At 39.4% G+C, this 18,238-nt stretch overlaps 1 protein-coding gene across 1 annotated transcript in view; it reads right to left on the reverse strand.

Annotated features, from left to right (window-relative positions):
- Positions 1-18,238, reverse strand: part of ADAM12 (ADAM metallopeptidase domain 12) — a 185,139-nt gene that overhangs the window by 36,531 nt on the left and 130,370 nt on the right. The window contains exon 11 of the mRNA XM_074875531.1: positions 15,992-16,140. Within this exon, the coding sequence (XP_074731632.1) occupies positions 15,992-16,140 (149 nt within the window). The remainder of the gene's footprint in view (positions 1-15,991; positions 16,141-18,238) is intronic.

Here is an 18,238-nt window from a genome sequence, read left to right on the forward strand (position 1 = left end):
TGGGAAAAGGTAATGGGGTCTCCACAGTAAAGTCAGTCCTTTACCCGTCTCCAAGATTTCAGTAACAGACTAAACAGGGATATTTGTGCTTTCTGTGGTAGCTCAGACACTTATCCTATTGGAAAAAGCCTCAGATACCAACTCATATAGGCACTGGAGAACCTTCCAGAGGTAAAAAATTTCATTAGCAATCAGTATATTCCATTATCCTTCACTCAGGACATTTTTTTTTTTTGTTACAGATACTTATTCTTCTGCAGTTGAGAAGAGAAAGGAAACTTTAGTCCAACCTAATTCCTATTCTAAGATGCTGAATAGCCCACACATTTTCTGCACTGAATCTGTAAATTTAATACACAATGGACCATTTTGTCACACCATTCTGGCTGCGGGTACAACTCTACAGAACTCAAATTGTGCCCAGCACTACATCAGTCTCTTCAGTGAGTTTACAGCAAGGAAAATAATTTCAGAGCCTTTCTACCCCTCTTGAATCCACAGCATCCCTCAGTGTCTTCTTGGTGCTTAAAAGATGTACTTAATCTCAAGCAACGGATATCCTAGTTCCCAGCAAAAATAGCTTTGACTGCTCCTGCAAATGAGAGCTTCACAATAGTAAGAGGATGCCTGGTAACTGATGTCTTTAGAAACAGTCTGGTCGTGTCCCATTCATTTATATTTCAAGCACTCAGGCCATTCAAATGCCCGTTTCCTTTATGTAGTTTTGCATTTAGCCTGTATTAGATGGCTCCTGTCATTAACTAAGTGAAGTGGCATCATCACTGTGTCAAGTTCCTTTTAAGAGTAGAGGGTTCTTTGTACTAGCACCGCATTGCCCAGCATAGGCTTTTTTTGCATGAACTATAAAAGTTCAACTCCATCACCTCCATTTCAGAGGCATTCCCCCTCCTAACGGGTTGAATAACAAGAGAGAACAAGCACAGAAACAGAAGAGTCACTGCCCTAGAACATTATAGTCTTCAGAGATCAGACAGCCAAAGAATTTAGGAGAAACAGAGTGGCTAGCGATTCATGCAGGGTAACACAGCAGATGGATACAGACCTAGGAGTAATACTACCACTGCGGCTGGTATGCCATGTTTGCCATTGCTGTCCTTCCCATTGCTCCAGAAAAATACCTGGAGAGGCACTGACTTGGGCTGCAGGAGATCTTTGCACCATTCCAAACCCTACCACTGCATTGCAGCAATACCTTGGGAAAGCCATCTGAAGTGAAACTCCCTTGGTTCCTACAAACCACGTCTATCTACATCTTCAGGCATATAAATATTTAGTACCTTGGATCTACCTGCTCCATGTTTCTCCACCATAAAACACAACATATTGTGCCGTTTCTCAAGAAGCATCACTGAAGCGGTAACACCATCAATGCTTATGGCAATTCTCTGCATTGCACAGGAGGAAAAACTGCAGGTTCACAATATCTTCAAAACTAACATTTTGATTATTACGATTATCGCTATCCAACCTCAGGTTTTTTCCTTATTCAAGAACTGTAGGACTTGTATAAAGTAACTGCCTTGTTCTCTCCAAAATGTTGGTATATATACACACATATATTATACGTATATATAAATTATATATCTATTTATAGGGTTCATTTATTCCAGTTCATCTCGCAGCCTGATTATTCAGCATTATGACAATGTTTATACAGAGCCTTTTACCAAAAGGCCCTGAAGTGTTTTACAATTATTCACTCAATTAAAATGCACAACAGCCCCAAAGAGCTCTATTAAGTACCACCATGCCTTCCTCCCTGAGGTAATATGATAATTGGAGATTATATTAATTTTAAAAGGGCATTTTGATTTTCTGGAGCATACTTATTGAAACAACTGTTGACTAGATAATTTCCAAAGGTGCAATAAACTGGGACCGGGTTTTGTCCAGAATGCTTGAAAAATGAAGCCTGAGAGGCCATATCTGGAAATAGCGAAGGCACCAGCCGTGCTTTTTAGGAGCATGAAGGTCCTCAAAGACAAGAGGGGTGCTGAGTCCCAGCCCTCTGCATCAGAAATGTCACATCAATCACCTGAATTTCAAACACTTTCCATGACAACACCTTATCTGAACTGAATATCACAGTGTCTCTCTCCATCTGTCTCCATGCTAGGACCCTTTGACATTCACAATTGTGAATACTTACTCTCCTTAGTTTCCAAAATTCTTGATTTTTGGCTGCACAGTGGCTCACTTACAACTGGAGAGGAGAACAACTCATATCTTTTTATTGGAGGCAGAAGATGTGAGTTTGAGCTCCCTCTTGTTCAGACTCTACAGAATGACTTACACAAAAATGTGTAGATTTTCTGTTGCATATTCCAGTCTTACATAAGGAACCTAAAAATAGGTGTTTTTTAAACAAAAAATAGAGATAAGGTTGCTTTTTTAAATTCAGGTATAAGTGATTTTTCCATGGAAAAAATGTCAGCAGTAGAGAGAGTAACGCAAGAATAAACCTCTAGAAGGTAGAAGCTCAAGCGACATGAATGTCTCTAGACCCAGTGAGGTGTTGCTTTCAAGGAACTATGACAATTTTCCAGCCTCCTCTCACTCCTGATCTAATTAACATAATTCTTTCTCACTAAAAAGCATCCCCCTTGGTTTTAACCTTCTAAACATTATTATTGCTCTCCAACAACTTTTTATGGTCTCCTGAGAGATATGAGCCTACCAGAATAAAACTGAATTTGCTATTAGATGACATTTTTTGACACTTCAGCTATTCTGTACAGTGTGTATGTTAATGAATTAGTAAGCATAAAGAACCTCACAGAATTAGGTATCAAACAGGAGGTAAAATTCAGTTTTCTTTGATATTGAAAATACTACAGATTCCTTCGTGTATCAAGTTCTGTCATTACACATTATTTCACAGGCCTCATGTTTTAATAGCAATTGTTTAAAATCAGACAAGTGCGATAATGTGGAAGGACTTTTTAATGTACTATTTAAACAATGTCTTCATTTCTAAGTATTTTTGAGGGAGAAAGACACAAATGCAGTTTTAAAGTAGATCCCACAGGCACAATAAAGTAAAGGGAGACTCTAAAGTTATCTGCAGATTCCCTCCCACCCAATGGTAAACACCCAGGACAATGGGAGGAGTAGGTAAACTGGAGGATTCTTTGGGCTCCTGGAAGATGTGCAGGCCCTTGCAAGCAGCACACAGTAGAGCTTTGTACAAGATACCAGTCCCAGAAGTGATGGGGCACACCTTTTTCGGCAGTGTTGGAAGTATTTTGCTAAAAATGTAGAGTGGTTTTATATATATATAAAGTATTGAAATGGGAAGTTTGCTTCAAAAGGCACTAGATGTCTGACAACTCATACTTATTTTTCTAGCCTATTTTTCACTCTCTTGCTCCTCTTTTATAGTTTTAATCCCTAGAGCATCAATAAAGTAGAGCACGGAATTGGGCCATGTAGTTAGACATGACATCAAAGCTCTTGCCGTCTGAGTTCATGGTCAGTGATTTAAAAACAAGACTAGATTTCTCTTACTGCTTCTGTGATGTTCACTAGATGGTAGTTTTTACACTTCCAATAAATGTGAATATGTCACACTAGTGATTCATTTAATTGATGTGTAGCGGCAATGCCTTGTTGTGCTACAATGAAATTTCCAGGGTTATTGAAAAGAAAGTCTTTCCAAGGCAATGTTTAAACTTCACACACAAATGCTTTAGGTTCATTTTAATTTGGCCCGGGGATAGTGCAGATTCTCAGAATGCATTCAGATAATCTCACTTCAGGTGCCTAGACTGGATTGTCATAGCCCCAGCTGAGACTTCACCTCTCCCATTAAACTGAAGGTGAAAATTTAACTACCCGAAATATTCAAAAAGGCAGATTTATAATACTGTATGTGGGACTTCAGGGCAGAAAGCAGTGATGAAACAAATGGCTGGATGGTTCAGAAAAGTACTTTCTGCAAAGGAACAACACTTGATGGCTTTATACAGTACACATCGTCATGGCTTAATATTTGTGCAGTCACAAAACTGCCAAATAAAACATTATTAGCAGTTACTTTTAGTTTTACAAATGTACGGTCAGAGAAGTTTTTTCTTATTGAGAGGCCTATTGTGACTTTCCTTTCTGTGTTCTGGGGGTGAAGCAATACTAAACCAATTTATCAATCCTGACAGTATTCTGACTACACTCTGGAGTTATCTGCATTGCAAAAGCTCTATGGGAGCTGAACTCAGACAACTGTTCTTCCTGTAGGAAACCAGACAGCCAAAGAAAGTAGCTATAATCAGTTTGAATTTGCCTCTGGCTCATCTTTTGCTCTGTTTCCTTTTAGACAACTACCTCATTAATAAAAATTTGCTGGATTGCTGAGAGTTCAGGTTTCACAATCTACTACTTAGAATTTGAGGTTAATCCAATGCTGACTACAGTAAAAGGGGAAAAAAGCAACAAATAGCAGAGGAAGGGATGAAAAGGCCAGGTCAGGCTAAAGAAAAGCAAGGCAGCAGGCGTACCGTGCCTGCCAGTGGTTACCGGCAATGAAGGAAACAGTAGATAAGAAGCACAACCAGAATGCCCTGTGTTTAAATCTGCCACACAAAACACAACATCCTCAGCACGTGACAGACAAATAAAGACAAATGATCCATCCCGTTGCTCAAAATACCTTCCTGAAGATCAGCTTTCTACAGATTTCTGGTTAGATAAAAGGCACTGTTTGACCTGGCTTGAAATGTTAGGGCACCGCTACCTCATGATGACACTTCATTTGGTTCCCAACATGATTTTACAATCAGCTTTTGTTTCAGGTAGTTACATTGTGATTTCTTCCCTTGAAAAACCTTGGAATTGTTTTTTAAATGGGTCAGGAGCAGATGGGAGAAAAAAAAATTCTTTGGGAACTTGGTTTGGGAGGAGCGCTTTACAGAGAGCATGTTTGGGTGAGGGAGAAGAACAAAATCATTTTTCAAAAAACAAAGCAGACCAAACAAAAGGGAATATCAAACCCAGATTGTAATACAGAAATATCAACCCATGATATTTATTTATGGACATTTCCCCCTTTCACCAGCACAATCTCCTGTCCTGCCTATGTGTGTCCTAACCACAACTCATGACACACTGCACTCCAAAGAAGGAAAGCAGCATACACAGTTATCCCCCCCAGCCGATGTTGTCATCAGTGTGACCAGCTTGATTTAAAGTCCTGCCACACTGTGGGTACTTGGCCTCAGCAGATGGATTTGGGTGAGGATGAGCCTGTACATCAGGTGAGCAGATCGAATGACAGCATGTTCAGGGAAGGGGGCTCTGAGGAGGGCTAAACCCCACAATAAGGAATGCAGGGCAGGGAGAAGACATTTGGGAAGCAGCCCTCTAGACAAAGCACACAAAGAAGCTGCCCACTGGGAAGAGCAGAAGAGAGAATGAAGCTTATGGAAATGGCAGTTGGAGAGATGTGGGTGCTAGAGGAAAACATCTGAGCCCTGCAAAAAGCTGGAAAGAATATATACCTGGAGGACAGGCTCATATTGATTTCACTTAACATCTGTACTACCTGGTCTCTTAATAAATCAGGACTTCAAGACAGGAGTATCTGACTTGCAAGCAGCATGGCTCAATTATTTTTTTTTCTTTTAGAAGATCCAAAGGAAAGACAAGTGAGGCATAACGGTGCCAGAAATCAGACTGCATTCTCCCAGCATTTCCACCTTCCCTTCTTCTACTACAAGATAAGCACTGAGAAAAAAGCAGTTTATCCCATATCACCTAAATCATCTCAGACAAATGGAAGCGCAATTCTTTCAAAAAAAATTCATAAATATAAAATAACAATGTATCACTTTTTCTAGCTTCCCTTTTCTTTTTCACAGAGCTTGAACAAAGAAAATAAACCAATTAGTAGCAACATTGTAAGTATCATTCTTTCAAGGCATAAGAAAAGAATGGATCCAGCCGCGATCTGAGACTTAAGGATGCTTGAGCGAGCAAATTAAAACTTTCACTCATAGGAATTAAAGGCTTCTGAGAAATCTAAAGGGATCCATAGGTATCCTGATGAAATCCTGGACTTATTCAAGTCCATAGGAGCTTTCCTACCAACTCCAAGGGAGCCTGGATTTCACATCTAGCACTGGTTGGCTGCCAGGAGAACATCAATGATGAAGATGAACACAATTTCCATGCTATGTTAGAAGCAGCCAGAAAGGCTCCCTGGGACACCAAAGTTATTTCACCTCTTTATTTTCAGTGACTTTACACTAAAATAGGTGGTTGCTTATCTTCACCTCACCACTGGGGCTGTGCCATTCAGTTTTAAAAAGCTGAAATGGAGCCTACCTGCATTTCTGCCACAAGAATCCCACAGTAAATGCGTTCGGGACTTTGTAATAAGCTCTGACATTAGAAAAGAAAAAGAATGACTTTGCAGGAACCAATTGTTGGGGTAAAATGGACATCTTCCCTCTCTGAATTTTAAACATTTTGCACATCCATCCCAGGCACAAAAGACTCTGTGATTCCCATGACAACTGTGGCAAATGCAGCTGTAGGCATCATTTAATTACAGTGATTCAGCCTTCCAAGTCAACATCAATTCCTTAAAGTGCTTCAGGGCATACAACACATGTTCAAAAAGGAGCATTCATGTGACCTTAAGAATATGCCCTTTAAGGTATGTTTCCATTTATACTCTGGGAATTTGGAATTCATTAACACCAATTAGAACTGGACATTGTGTGCTTAATTCTCCAGGCACTGCACTACAGATTTATCCCTGCAGGTTGAAAAGTTTTTTTGATGAAACAGAAAGCTAAGATAAAGGGAAATGTCCTTGTATGATTTGTTCTCATGGGTCATGGCAATAGCAGTATTGCAGGAGAAAAATGTCCCTTACAGAGCTATATTTTCTATGGATATTATACCGACAAGACAAAAGGCAGCTGAGCTCTCACATACCAGCATCCAAGCCAGTAAAACTGTACCCATTCTGGATGCATCACATAGTAGAAACCACGACTTGTCCTTAAGTATCTGCTATAAATAATCACACCAGAAGTAAAATGTGTTTTCATTTGAGAAGTAACCTCTCTCCTTGTCAGCTTCACTTACAGAAAATGCATGCTGTAAATCTGTATGAGTTCTCCTCTAGACTACACCAGAAAAGCCAAATATTTTCACTTCTAACAGCACATCTACTGAAATGTGAAAGACTAAACTAAAATAAAAAGCAATACCTTTTGTTTAAAGACCTGCCCCATAGCTCTGTGTGTTAATTGTTAAGTGACCCACTTCTGTAAAGGACTGAGAAATACCCAATGTATTTCAATCAATGCTACTAATTCTTCAATGCAGATCTTATTTACCACAACAATTAAATGTATCTGTAATGTATGGAAATTATTAACAAAAAGTAACACCAAATGCACAGCAGACATGGGGCTACTTGGAGTTAAGTGAAAGACTGACATAAATCTATTCTGTAATCTTGTGGCTGTTTCCACCTAAAGGAAGGACCAGAATGCAATGTGCTAAATTACTTGGGCGTAGGGATATGTTGCTTAAGTTTTTTAAAAAAGCAGTTGCACTGCTGGCACAACAGACCTAGCCCTGTCACAAGCAATTTATTACATCAGTATATCAACTTTATTAAAAAAAGAAAAAGACGATGAAGAAGTCTGCCTTTGTGCAGAGCTCAGCTCAGACTGGTTTGGAAACATAAACAGCTTCAGAGTTTAATTAGAAACTGTTTACATCTTAAAGATAATTTCATTTTCTTCAAATTGTAACAGAGGTAATTCCAGATAGTTCTGCTGACTCCACAGTTTAATGTCTCTAAGCCGTCAGACTAAAAAATGCAAAGTGAGGTCTGCACAGCTGAAAACAAACTGAGAGGGGTCAGGAAATACCATGCTAACTAATAATGGCTTGATTATCTAAAGTTTAACAGGTCTGCAGCTACAAGATGCTGCAAGATGTCTAGGAAGAAGAGAACCAGTCAGCAAATTAAAGTCTTTTTCCACACTATATTTCTGATTTCTGTCCCATTTCTAGCATGACCTTTTGCCTTTTTTTTTTAGCTTTTTATTTTTTTCTTTTTACCTTGTGAAGTGTTGGAATAAGTGGTTTTCACTTGAAGTGGATTTGGTACCAAAGCCAAGATGCTGTTTTCATGGCATACCTGACTGTCTTCTGAAGCTAGAGTGCTGGAAATCTCTGGAGGGTGTATGTTTTCATAGCCTGGTTCTGTAGACTCCATTTCAGAGTTCGAATAACCAAAATCAAGGTGATCTTATATCCTGCTTCCTTGAGATCATTTTTCAAAAAGAAGAAATGTGATTGAAACTAATACTTAATTCAGTAAATGGCACATACAATTAGTACTTTCCTAACTTGTCCTTAATAGATTTAAACTATGTTTTATTTATTTAACTACATTTTTATAATGTAGTTAAATATATATTTTGTATGGCAGATTAAAAACGAAAATCAAACAAAAGCAGATGACAAGACAACAAGGCTCCCCACAAAAGCCTTTGTGAGGCAACCCTACTGGAGACATCAACCACCCATCTATCATGCAAATATATATTTACACATTATAAAATCAGCATTACTGTTACTAGCCGCCTTTTGATGTGCAGGCCTAAATCTCCTTAATGGTAATGGGTGATACAGGAGGGAAGAACAGACCTTCAGCACCACCAAGGGACATCAGTTGTGTAACACTTGAAGGAGAGGGACGTCCCCCAGATGCTGCCCTTGGTGGTGAAGGCAAACAAGCTGCTGAGCATCTCCTCACCCTGACCCAGCCCTGCTGTTCACAGTTACCCCAGCTGCATTGGGATAACTGTGCACCTGAACCGCTAGACAGATCACTAAATAATCCTCATTAGTGTACATTCCTCTCCACTTGTTTTTAACTTGGATGATTTCCACCACCTGGATTATCACATAGCCCCACAAAATGCTATTCCAGTTCACCAGAGGTAGAAGTAAACTGCAGCACAGGAGAAAATCAGGTTGGGGTTTAGATCCACAGGCCAGTTTCTCTGCCGAAATCCATATTTCATAGTGTTTGCTGTGGGTGTAATGTGATAATAAGAAATATCTGATGGCTTTTGGATAGGCACCCTGTACATAGATTCTATAACTCACATGCCCATGACCTACCATCTAATTTTACTTTAATAGAGAGAACAAATACCTAATTGAAGTTGTGATGCCTCAGTGGTTCTGGGGAGCAGTTCCAGAAGCACCCTTAGACCCCAGCAGTTTGCGGAAGAGGGAGTGTACTGATTGCAGGACTCCTGAAATACTAGTGAGTGCTAAAACTTCTACTAGCCCTACCCTTACACTGAGCATGAACGCTGGAGAAGTCTTAAAAGGCAAAAAACCAAAATAAGACCTTCAACAATGTCAAAGTAGCATGAACTGGGGATGGGGGGAAGAGGAGAAAGCAAAGAAATAGCTATTTTAGATGTCTCCGATATACACTTGCTACCACAGAGGGCTGTCAATAGAGGGTAGACAATAATAAAAAAAAATTTTCTTTGCCAGAGAAACGGATGTTATAAAGGCCACAAACTAAAGTGTGATGCACCTCCCCTCGACCACTGAAGTTAACGCATAAAAGGAAAGTGTCAAATATAACTCTTTCTCACTTGCAGGAAAGCTGCCTTTCAAGCATAGCTTCTTGTCCCAGATCATACAGCACTACACTTTCAAAACAGTTGGGAATTGGCCTGTAATGTGCAACAAAGAACAAATGTTTCCTAACCTAATCCTTGGATGCCTGGGCCACTCGTATAATGAACCTATGGACCAGCTTATCACCAGTGGGCAAACAGGAATGTTCACATTTCTGGTATCTTCTGTGCAACTCATGGTCTTGCTTGGTGCCACTTTTCAGCTACTCATAGACATCTGGTACTATTACTCAGGAAAAAATGCTATGTTTCCACTCAAATATTTTATTTACCTTTAACTGTAACTAATGTACTCAGTGTTCAGTGCAGAATACCTAACTGTTCCTAGAGGGAATTAAAATATAGTACATACCAATGCTCTTTTTCAGTGGTATCTGGAAGAAGCCCACCTGATGGTCCTTCCCATTTAATTTTTCACCATTTCTCCTCAGCAGTATTTAGATTGAGTCAATTAGTTTAATTTGGGACTGTCACTCAGCTGATTCTTAACAGACTGTATTTTGCTCGCACTCGCATTCACAAATATGCAGCTTCCCATTGGCTATCTGTTTTAATTCTAACATAAATGTTTCAATTTTACTTAAAAACATACTGATAACAGTGGGTGTTTTTTGGATTGGTAAAAAAAAAAAAGTCTTCAAATTTCAACAGTAAATGAACTAGTATTTTTCTAATACTTTGTACAATTTCTACTATGTGCTCTTTCTGAGTCCAAATTGTTCTCCTCCCCCAAGCCCTGCCTCCAAAAACTCAATAATTAAAGTGAAATTGTGTACTGAAAGGCAATTACTCAAAATTAGCTGTTATTTTCTACCAAGAGGCACAGTTCCATAAAAATCCTCTAAAGTGATGATCAATAGCTGAGAGGTTAAAGAATTGATCTCAATTCCATTTCTCCTTTCCCTTCACTTATGATCACTACACAAAACTCGGTCCCCTGGCTGGAGCAGAGCCCCAGGCTATCCTGCAGCACAGGCAAAACAGAGGCATTTCTACCAGCATGAAGTCACAGTGTCACAGTCCAAGCTCCACTTCCCTGTAACACATGCAGTCATATTTATCTGAGTAAATTGAATTTAAAACCTGACCGAATCAGAAAGATATATTGACTTTAAATACTAGCTGTGAAAATGGAAATGATAACAAAAGATACAGATAAGAAGGGGGGGGGGGGGGGGGGGGGGGGGGAAGGCAGGCATAGAGGGATTAAATTAATTTTTTGATTTTTCGAAAGGAACATCACACTAAGAGGAACATGACAAGGAGGAGTTGTGTGAAGAAATTATCATGGAGATGCTGCTTCCTTGTTTATGTTACTGGCCCAGACCTTCCTGTGTGGCACCAAATGGCTTTCTGCCCCTAATGCTTCGTGCCATCACTGGGATGCAAACCAGCATATGCCTTGGAAAAGAGAAAAAACAGGTCTACTCGGGACCTAGATGAAAATAAAAGTTTCTGAAGAGGTATTCTTTCATTCAAAAGTCTATTGAGCAAATAGCCATGGCCATGCACTCTCTCATACATCAGGTTTTGCACTTCTTAAATATATACCACTTGTTTCATGTCTTGGAACCATGCAGTTTTTTTCTTTTCCTAAGGATTTATTATTTTAAATTATTTTGCATTTATTCCATCAGTTCTTCATTGTGGTATTCAAGAAGAAGCAATTTACAGCCAAGGTAGAAGTAAGAGTGAAGTAGACTTACATGACGTGCTGCCAGGCTGTGCTTGATGTGCAGGAGGATTTGGAAGACTGGACACAAAGTGACAGTGCTTGATGCTAGAGTTCAAGGGCATCTGAAGGCACGCCCTTGCAGACACCATCACAGTTCCTCAGCACAAACCCATCCTGCCTTCCTACTCTTGTGCTTGTCTGCAGGGACAAACTCCAAGGTGGCTGCATTTTCCATTTGTAATTTCAGCACAATGGGGTAAGTGGGGGCTGCTGAACGGGTGTGTAAAAGCCCCCTGTGATTTACAGCTGTAAAGACAGCTTTCAGCCTGTGGTTAAAGCATGCACCCTTCCAGGTCAATGTGATGTCAGGTCATCTCACAGTACATGGATAGCAAAGGAAATGGGGTGTGGGCAGTAGGACAGACCTGGAGGAAAATCTCTATCATTCCCATAGCAAACGAGACTGGAGGAGAGACTAGAAAGCACCCCTTTTCCCCTCATCCTCTTTTCTATCAGCACAGTGAAAGCCTGCTTCTGTCTACAGAAGTGCAAAGAGAGATGAAACAAACAGCTCTACCCTAGGAGCCTGCCTGGCATTTCAATTACCCGTGGCCAGGATGATTCAGCAACAAGACATGATCCTGGTAAGAGCAACACACTTCTGCGAGAGGACAATGAAAGAAGCTTTCATTATAGAGAGTCATGGGACTCTGCAAAGGGATGGAGACCACAGTAGGATCAGCATCTGAATAAGCCTGGTAAAACTATCTGTCCTTAGTGGATTCCTGGTCTCTCATTAACACCTGAACTAAGTGGGGCGAAAATGGAAAGGCACCGGAGAATATTTTCTGTAAGAAGGAAGGAAGAACTTGTTTCCAGTATGCTCAGCTTCCCTGATGACGTTAGTTGTGAAAGTCACCTATATATAAACTAGAAGACTATGCTATTGGCAAGGACACAGACGTGGCTGAGGGGAAGTATTAACCTTTGGGATTACAGGAGGGGAGAACACTAACTAGAAAAATTTTGCTTCTTTTAAGGCTGGCAAGAGATTTCAAGCATATGCTAACTCATAAGCTTTCAACTGCTTTGGGGAAACTCACCTGATTTCAACCCCCATGGAGATACCTGTAAACAATTTTGATGAAGGAGTACATAAAAAGTGCATTTTGAAAATTATTAAATAAACAAGTACTCTTAATTGGCATAATTTTGCTCCACAGTTTGTGCTAAATTCAGCTTTTAGTAGCAGTGGTATAAATCTAGAGTAATGCCTTGGGTTTCACCAGCACTCTTCTGTATTTATCTAGCTGTCAGGAAGAATTTTTTCACTCCTATGAGTGGAAGCTTTAGGGAGATACTTGAAGAACAAGTACTGAAATGGCCTCGCTGGTTCAGCCTAGTCCCTTAGTTTTCAGATACTGTGAGCTCAGTAAAAAGATTTGCAAATTTCTTTAAGACTCCTTATATCCTTTTTCACTTGGAACAGTCTATGGTCAAAACTATCTAAAAGAACTGAAGGAATATCATTTAAACATCTGCATAAAAAAGGGAACAATGTGTTAGTATTAAATATTTCCTTATTGTTATTATTTTTACAGCAAAACCCCAAACTTCTACAGTGGGATTTATGTGATTTCCATAGCAGGTATTTCAATCTCTAAAAGGCCTGGAGTGCCAAAAATTTTGTGTTTTAAATGCTTAATTCCATGTTACACAAAATATATTTTGCTAATGTAGTGGGTCTTTAAAGGAATTTGTAGCTCACACACAAGTGGTACACATCTTGCTGGTATCTTTTAAGAGTAAAAGCTATAGGAAGCTCATTAAAGGATAGATACAACAGAGTTTAAATTCCACACTGATCCCTGGAGATTTTTTCCACCAAGAAGTAATTTCCAAGGCCTCTTCAAACACTGAAACATAAGAACTGAAAGAAATGGCAATAATTAATGAAATCACTTTTAAGTAAAAATCCTTAAAACATTCCCTTTTGCTGCACAACCACACAAGTGACTCCAAAGTTAAGTGTACAGAGGCCTTTCTGTTATAACCCAGATACTTCCTATTCTTTTTAGATATCAGATAGGGACTTCTCAGGGGCTGGGACTTTTTACACTAGCTTCAGACCAAAGATTTATTTCTTTTTTCTTGAATTTGTAAGTCTACCTTAAACCAACAGAAATTAGAAGAGCACAGAATGAGTTTCAATGAGTATACTGAGAGAGCAGGCTGTCTCTCAGTGTGGCTTCCCTGGGATACTCTTCGTTTTGATGTTTTTGCTAGTCTAAGAATGCATTTCAGGTAGGGAATATTCATTTGGCCTTCCATTAACAGACACATACTTCTAGAGATGAAAACTCTTCAGTGTTCCTTGAATAATGGTGCTCAAAGGAATACTACTATCGGTCAGATGTTGGGTAAATATTCAAAGTGTTAATTTTAAATTGGTAAAATGCAGTTTGGCTTAAGGCGTAAAGTATTCTTCTAGAATACTTATTACAGATTGACAGCACAGTATGAAGGTAAAGCCTAAGGCTATAAACCTGATGTTAAAATTTCCATTTATAAATCAATAATCACAGCAAACAAAACAGTCTACTCAGTTCTGTAAATGCCACAACTCTTCCTCAGGCACAAGTTGTATATAAAGTTTGGTAAAAATCCAAAGAGAGCGTTACAAAGCTGACATGAACCTGATGGCCCCCTCCCCAAACTCAGACCTGTGGGGTGCTGGAGTCGGGCACGGCGTTGCTGAAGGAAGCACAGCCTTTAACCTGTAAGGTGCCACAGAAACCCCTGGACCAGCACACCGAGCATGGAGAAGAGCTTCAGATACACCCAAAGGATGCTGGTGCAGAAGGCAGAACCGGGGAAGAGCTATCTAATCTCACCTCAGAGATACCTTCACAAGATGAGCTCAGAAAGTGTCTAGAAATTTCAGTCCTGAGAGCATCTCCTGTATTTATTTCCGAAAGCGGAGTAACTGGATGCCCAACCAGGAGCTCAGCTGAGATGACTAAAGCTCGCATGCATCTTTCAGGAGCTCAGAGCCCAGACCTGTCTGCCCACTGCTTACCAGCTATCACATCACCTCACCTCCGAGCCCTGTTTCCAATTTCAGTTTGTTTTCACAGTGTGCATACAAGCCCTGACGTGCTGCAGAATGCAATTCCATATGGATATTTACTACCTATTGTTTTAGAAGAGCCAAGTTATTTTTCTTTTCCAAACTGTAGAAATCACTCTCATTCTCCTCCACACACAAAACTCTCTTTTGTTTGTCTCTTAATTTGCTGTGCTTGGCCTCTGGCCAGAATCCCTTTTTCTGCCTTGAAGGAGGGTGACAGCACGCCTTTGAAGAAACGCCAAGGCTGCTGTTAGGCTGACCAGCAGGGAGCAATCCTGCCCAACACTCCCTGGCCTCTCCCAGATTGCTCTCCTTCTTTCCCAGAAACATGCAGTCTCAGAGAAGGCAGAGGTTGAGCTGATCACAATTCCCAGAAGAGATTTTTAAGCAACAGATGAAGTTTAAGCACACACAGAGAATGCTGGAGCTGGAAGAGACATCAGAAGATCAACTAGACCATCCTCTTGCCCTAAGGCAAATCCAGCTGTACCTACAAGACACTGCTGACAGATATTTGTCTGACTGGTTCTCACCAGCTTCCAGTCACAGGCAGTAACATTTCTGCAGGCAGTCCAGTCCAGCACATCACTTACCATCAGAAAGCTTTGGTAAATCTACTCTCTCTTACTTCAGTTTAATCTTATCAGTCCTTGTCTGAATATGGACACAGAGAACTTATTCATTACATCGTTCAGTTTCTAACAGTACTTTAAAATACAGAGAAGCAAGCTGTACCTAGCTACCCTGGTCACAGTGCCTGTACTTTTTGTGTCTACAAAACCACTATGCTTCTCCGTTGACACATAGTGCTTTTAATGTCAGCAGAGTAACTGTTCAGCACTGACTCAGAGAGATGACCACAGGTTCATTGGCTTTATTTCCCAGAGCATCTTATGTCTTTTCTTGGAAGATCTCCCTCTGGCCACTGAACAGCCCTAACCCCACTGACCTTACAGATTTAATTTGCTCACATGCTAAAACTGCTACACACTTATAAGGGGTGAAATGCAAAAGTTTGTGCAAAACTAAAAACCTTGTCTGCACAAGACAAAGGCTTTACAGAGAGTCTAATAATATATTTCCTGCATTACTTTATTTCCGACACATTCATCTTAGTCTTGGCCTTGGGACACTGCTCATTTTCTATTATGACTGATACTCAGCTGGAAAGATGAGAGAAGGAGAAATTGTGATTCAACATTTGCAATGCAGTTTGTTTTGTTTTTTTTTAAATTAACCAGTTGCTTACAGCATTTTTGTCTCTTACACTGGTAACACGGAAACAGAAAGGTACAATGGTACATGTTGTGCTCTGATAATAAGTTTAATTGTTTCAGCTTGAGGGGGATAACTGTGAGAGGATTTGACAGGTGTTGAAAAAGTTTTTCTTTTTTCCCTTTAAATGTTTCTGAGACGCAAAACGAAACCAAAAATTTTCCACTATAACTGTATCTTGCCAGTGCTTACCCTCACACTTACCCAGTAGAGGGGTTCATGATGCAACCCCCCTTATCGGTAGATGCTTTACAGTTACAGCCCCTCTCCAATGTATCATGATTCATTCCAAAATTGTGTCCCAGTTCATGAGCCAGTGTGACTGCTGCACCTAGAGGGTTTTCTGAGTGATCCTTAAAGAAACCAAAACAACTAGTCAAGTCAACATACAAAACCAATTCAAAATACACATTCCCCCTCTAAGGTCCTATTGCCTGTCCTTTGAAATGCTTTATAAACTTACCAGCTGTAGTTACACTGTTGCTAAATGGACAAAATTTTAAATTCATCCACATATACCAAGCGCAGACTGGGAATTTCAGGACAGCCTATCTGTCCTGGCCACCCAGTTTCCCCAGCACATTAGATATTTGAGACCACTGGGCAGCTTTGAACATCTGGGCCATCTCTTCATTTTGGGCTTAAAATTGCTCTGCTCAGTAAATCCCCCAAACTCACAAGTCATGGCAGTGGCAGAAAACAGTCACTCAGATGTGGAGTGTTGGTAAGGGTAATCGCTTATGAGTGAGGACAAGTGCGATGAGGGAAAAGTGAGAAGATCCTTCATGTCAGGAGGTAAATTACAAATGCATCAAGAGACTTCACTTGGTCTATTTAATATTCTTCAGACTGTTTCTTTAATATCAGAAAGTCCAAGATTTCACAAGCCTTGTAAGAAAAACCAAATACCTTTGAAAACTTCCTTTTTAAAATGAAAGGACAAAGCAAGTCAAAATCTTTGGTGGCCTCTTGTTAACACCTATGATTATTGTAAATGTTGCAAGTGTCAAACTGAAATATTAACATTAATGCTTGCTGAAATGCTGATTTTTGGGACAATTATTTCTGAGAAATTCACTGCATGATCTGATCACAGGCTGCTGATCAGACTGATGTTTTGGCTTAACCACAAGTAAGAGAACTTTCCACATCGATCATTTTTCTTGAGGGAAAAAAAAAGCCACTGTACTCATAGGAAAGCTTTCCCTAAAGGCATAAACATGTAATATAAATGCATGATCCACTATTTATCAGCCAGTAAATGGAATTACTATGTACAGCTGCCTGCTCTAAAAGCATATATGAATATATTCAGTCTAAATAACTCTTTTACTATCATCCAAGCCAACCTTCAGACTAAAAAGAAGTGAAAGGTAAAACTGTCAAAAACATTAGCTATATATTAATGAAGCCCTTCATACATGACTTGGGGCAGATATAAGTGTTTTTTCCTTCATCTGTCTGTGCTAATATTTTTAGTAAATAATTTCTCAAACAGAAAACAAAATCAAAAAGAGAATACAGTCATTCTGCATTTTGAATAAACTCAAAAGAATTTTATCTGTTAACAAAGTATCTCTTTTTAGTTTTTCCTGAATTTTAAAATTCTAATATAAAAATCTTGTGACTGATATAACAGCCAGTTTGTGTGCAGTTATATTCTAAGATGTCTGTCTGCTGAAAGAAGCTGTACAACTTGTCCTAGTAAAAGAAATGAGAGTAAACCTATGCAGCTAAATAATCTGTAATAATCAAGAAAATATATACTCCTGCACAATGCCTACATATGGAGATGTCTTATCTAGATACTAGTCACAAACAGATTGATTTATCTTTGTACCCATAGTAATTTATGAAATATTTAGAGAATTCAATGTAATCGAACCTGATGTCATAGAAAGAGCACAACCTCTCACTCAACTGCAAAACAATCCAGGACAAAAGATTAAGAAAACAATGAAATAATTCCATATAATTTACCAGCAATACATTGGAGTGATGCCTTGAAATTAGGGCTATGTGGTCAAGACAGAAACTCCTCTAAGCTTTGAGCTATCTAGACAGACAACAAACTGAGGTCAGTTTTTCTTTATTTTGCCAGTATTTCTTCTACTTACTGAACAGAGATTATATTTATTTGAACACCTCTAAAGTTGGCAATTAAAAATAAAAACAAGGATTCACACAGTCCACTCCAGAACCTGAGCGATAAATGATCCGAAATGCAATTTGGTCTTGAATAGACAAACAATTATTATAGCCCATGCGGTTCTCATTACTTGCTCAGATCCACTTGGAATGCAATTTTATCAGTTTCTAGAGAGGGTTTTTAAAACAAGGAATGTGATGTCTCAGCAAAAGAGGTTATTTGAAGACAGCATAAATGAAGATTATCAAAACAAACAGTGACATGTCCCATTTGATACTGACACCATTTAAGTATCACAAGGA

The sequence above is a fragment of the Strix uralensis genome, chromosome 7, assembly GCF_047716275.1.
Source record: "Strix uralensis isolate ZFMK-TIS-50842 chromosome 7, bStrUra1, whole genome shotgun sequence".
NCBI lineage: Eukaryota > Metazoa > Chordata > Aves > Strigiformes > Strigidae > Strix > Strix uralensis.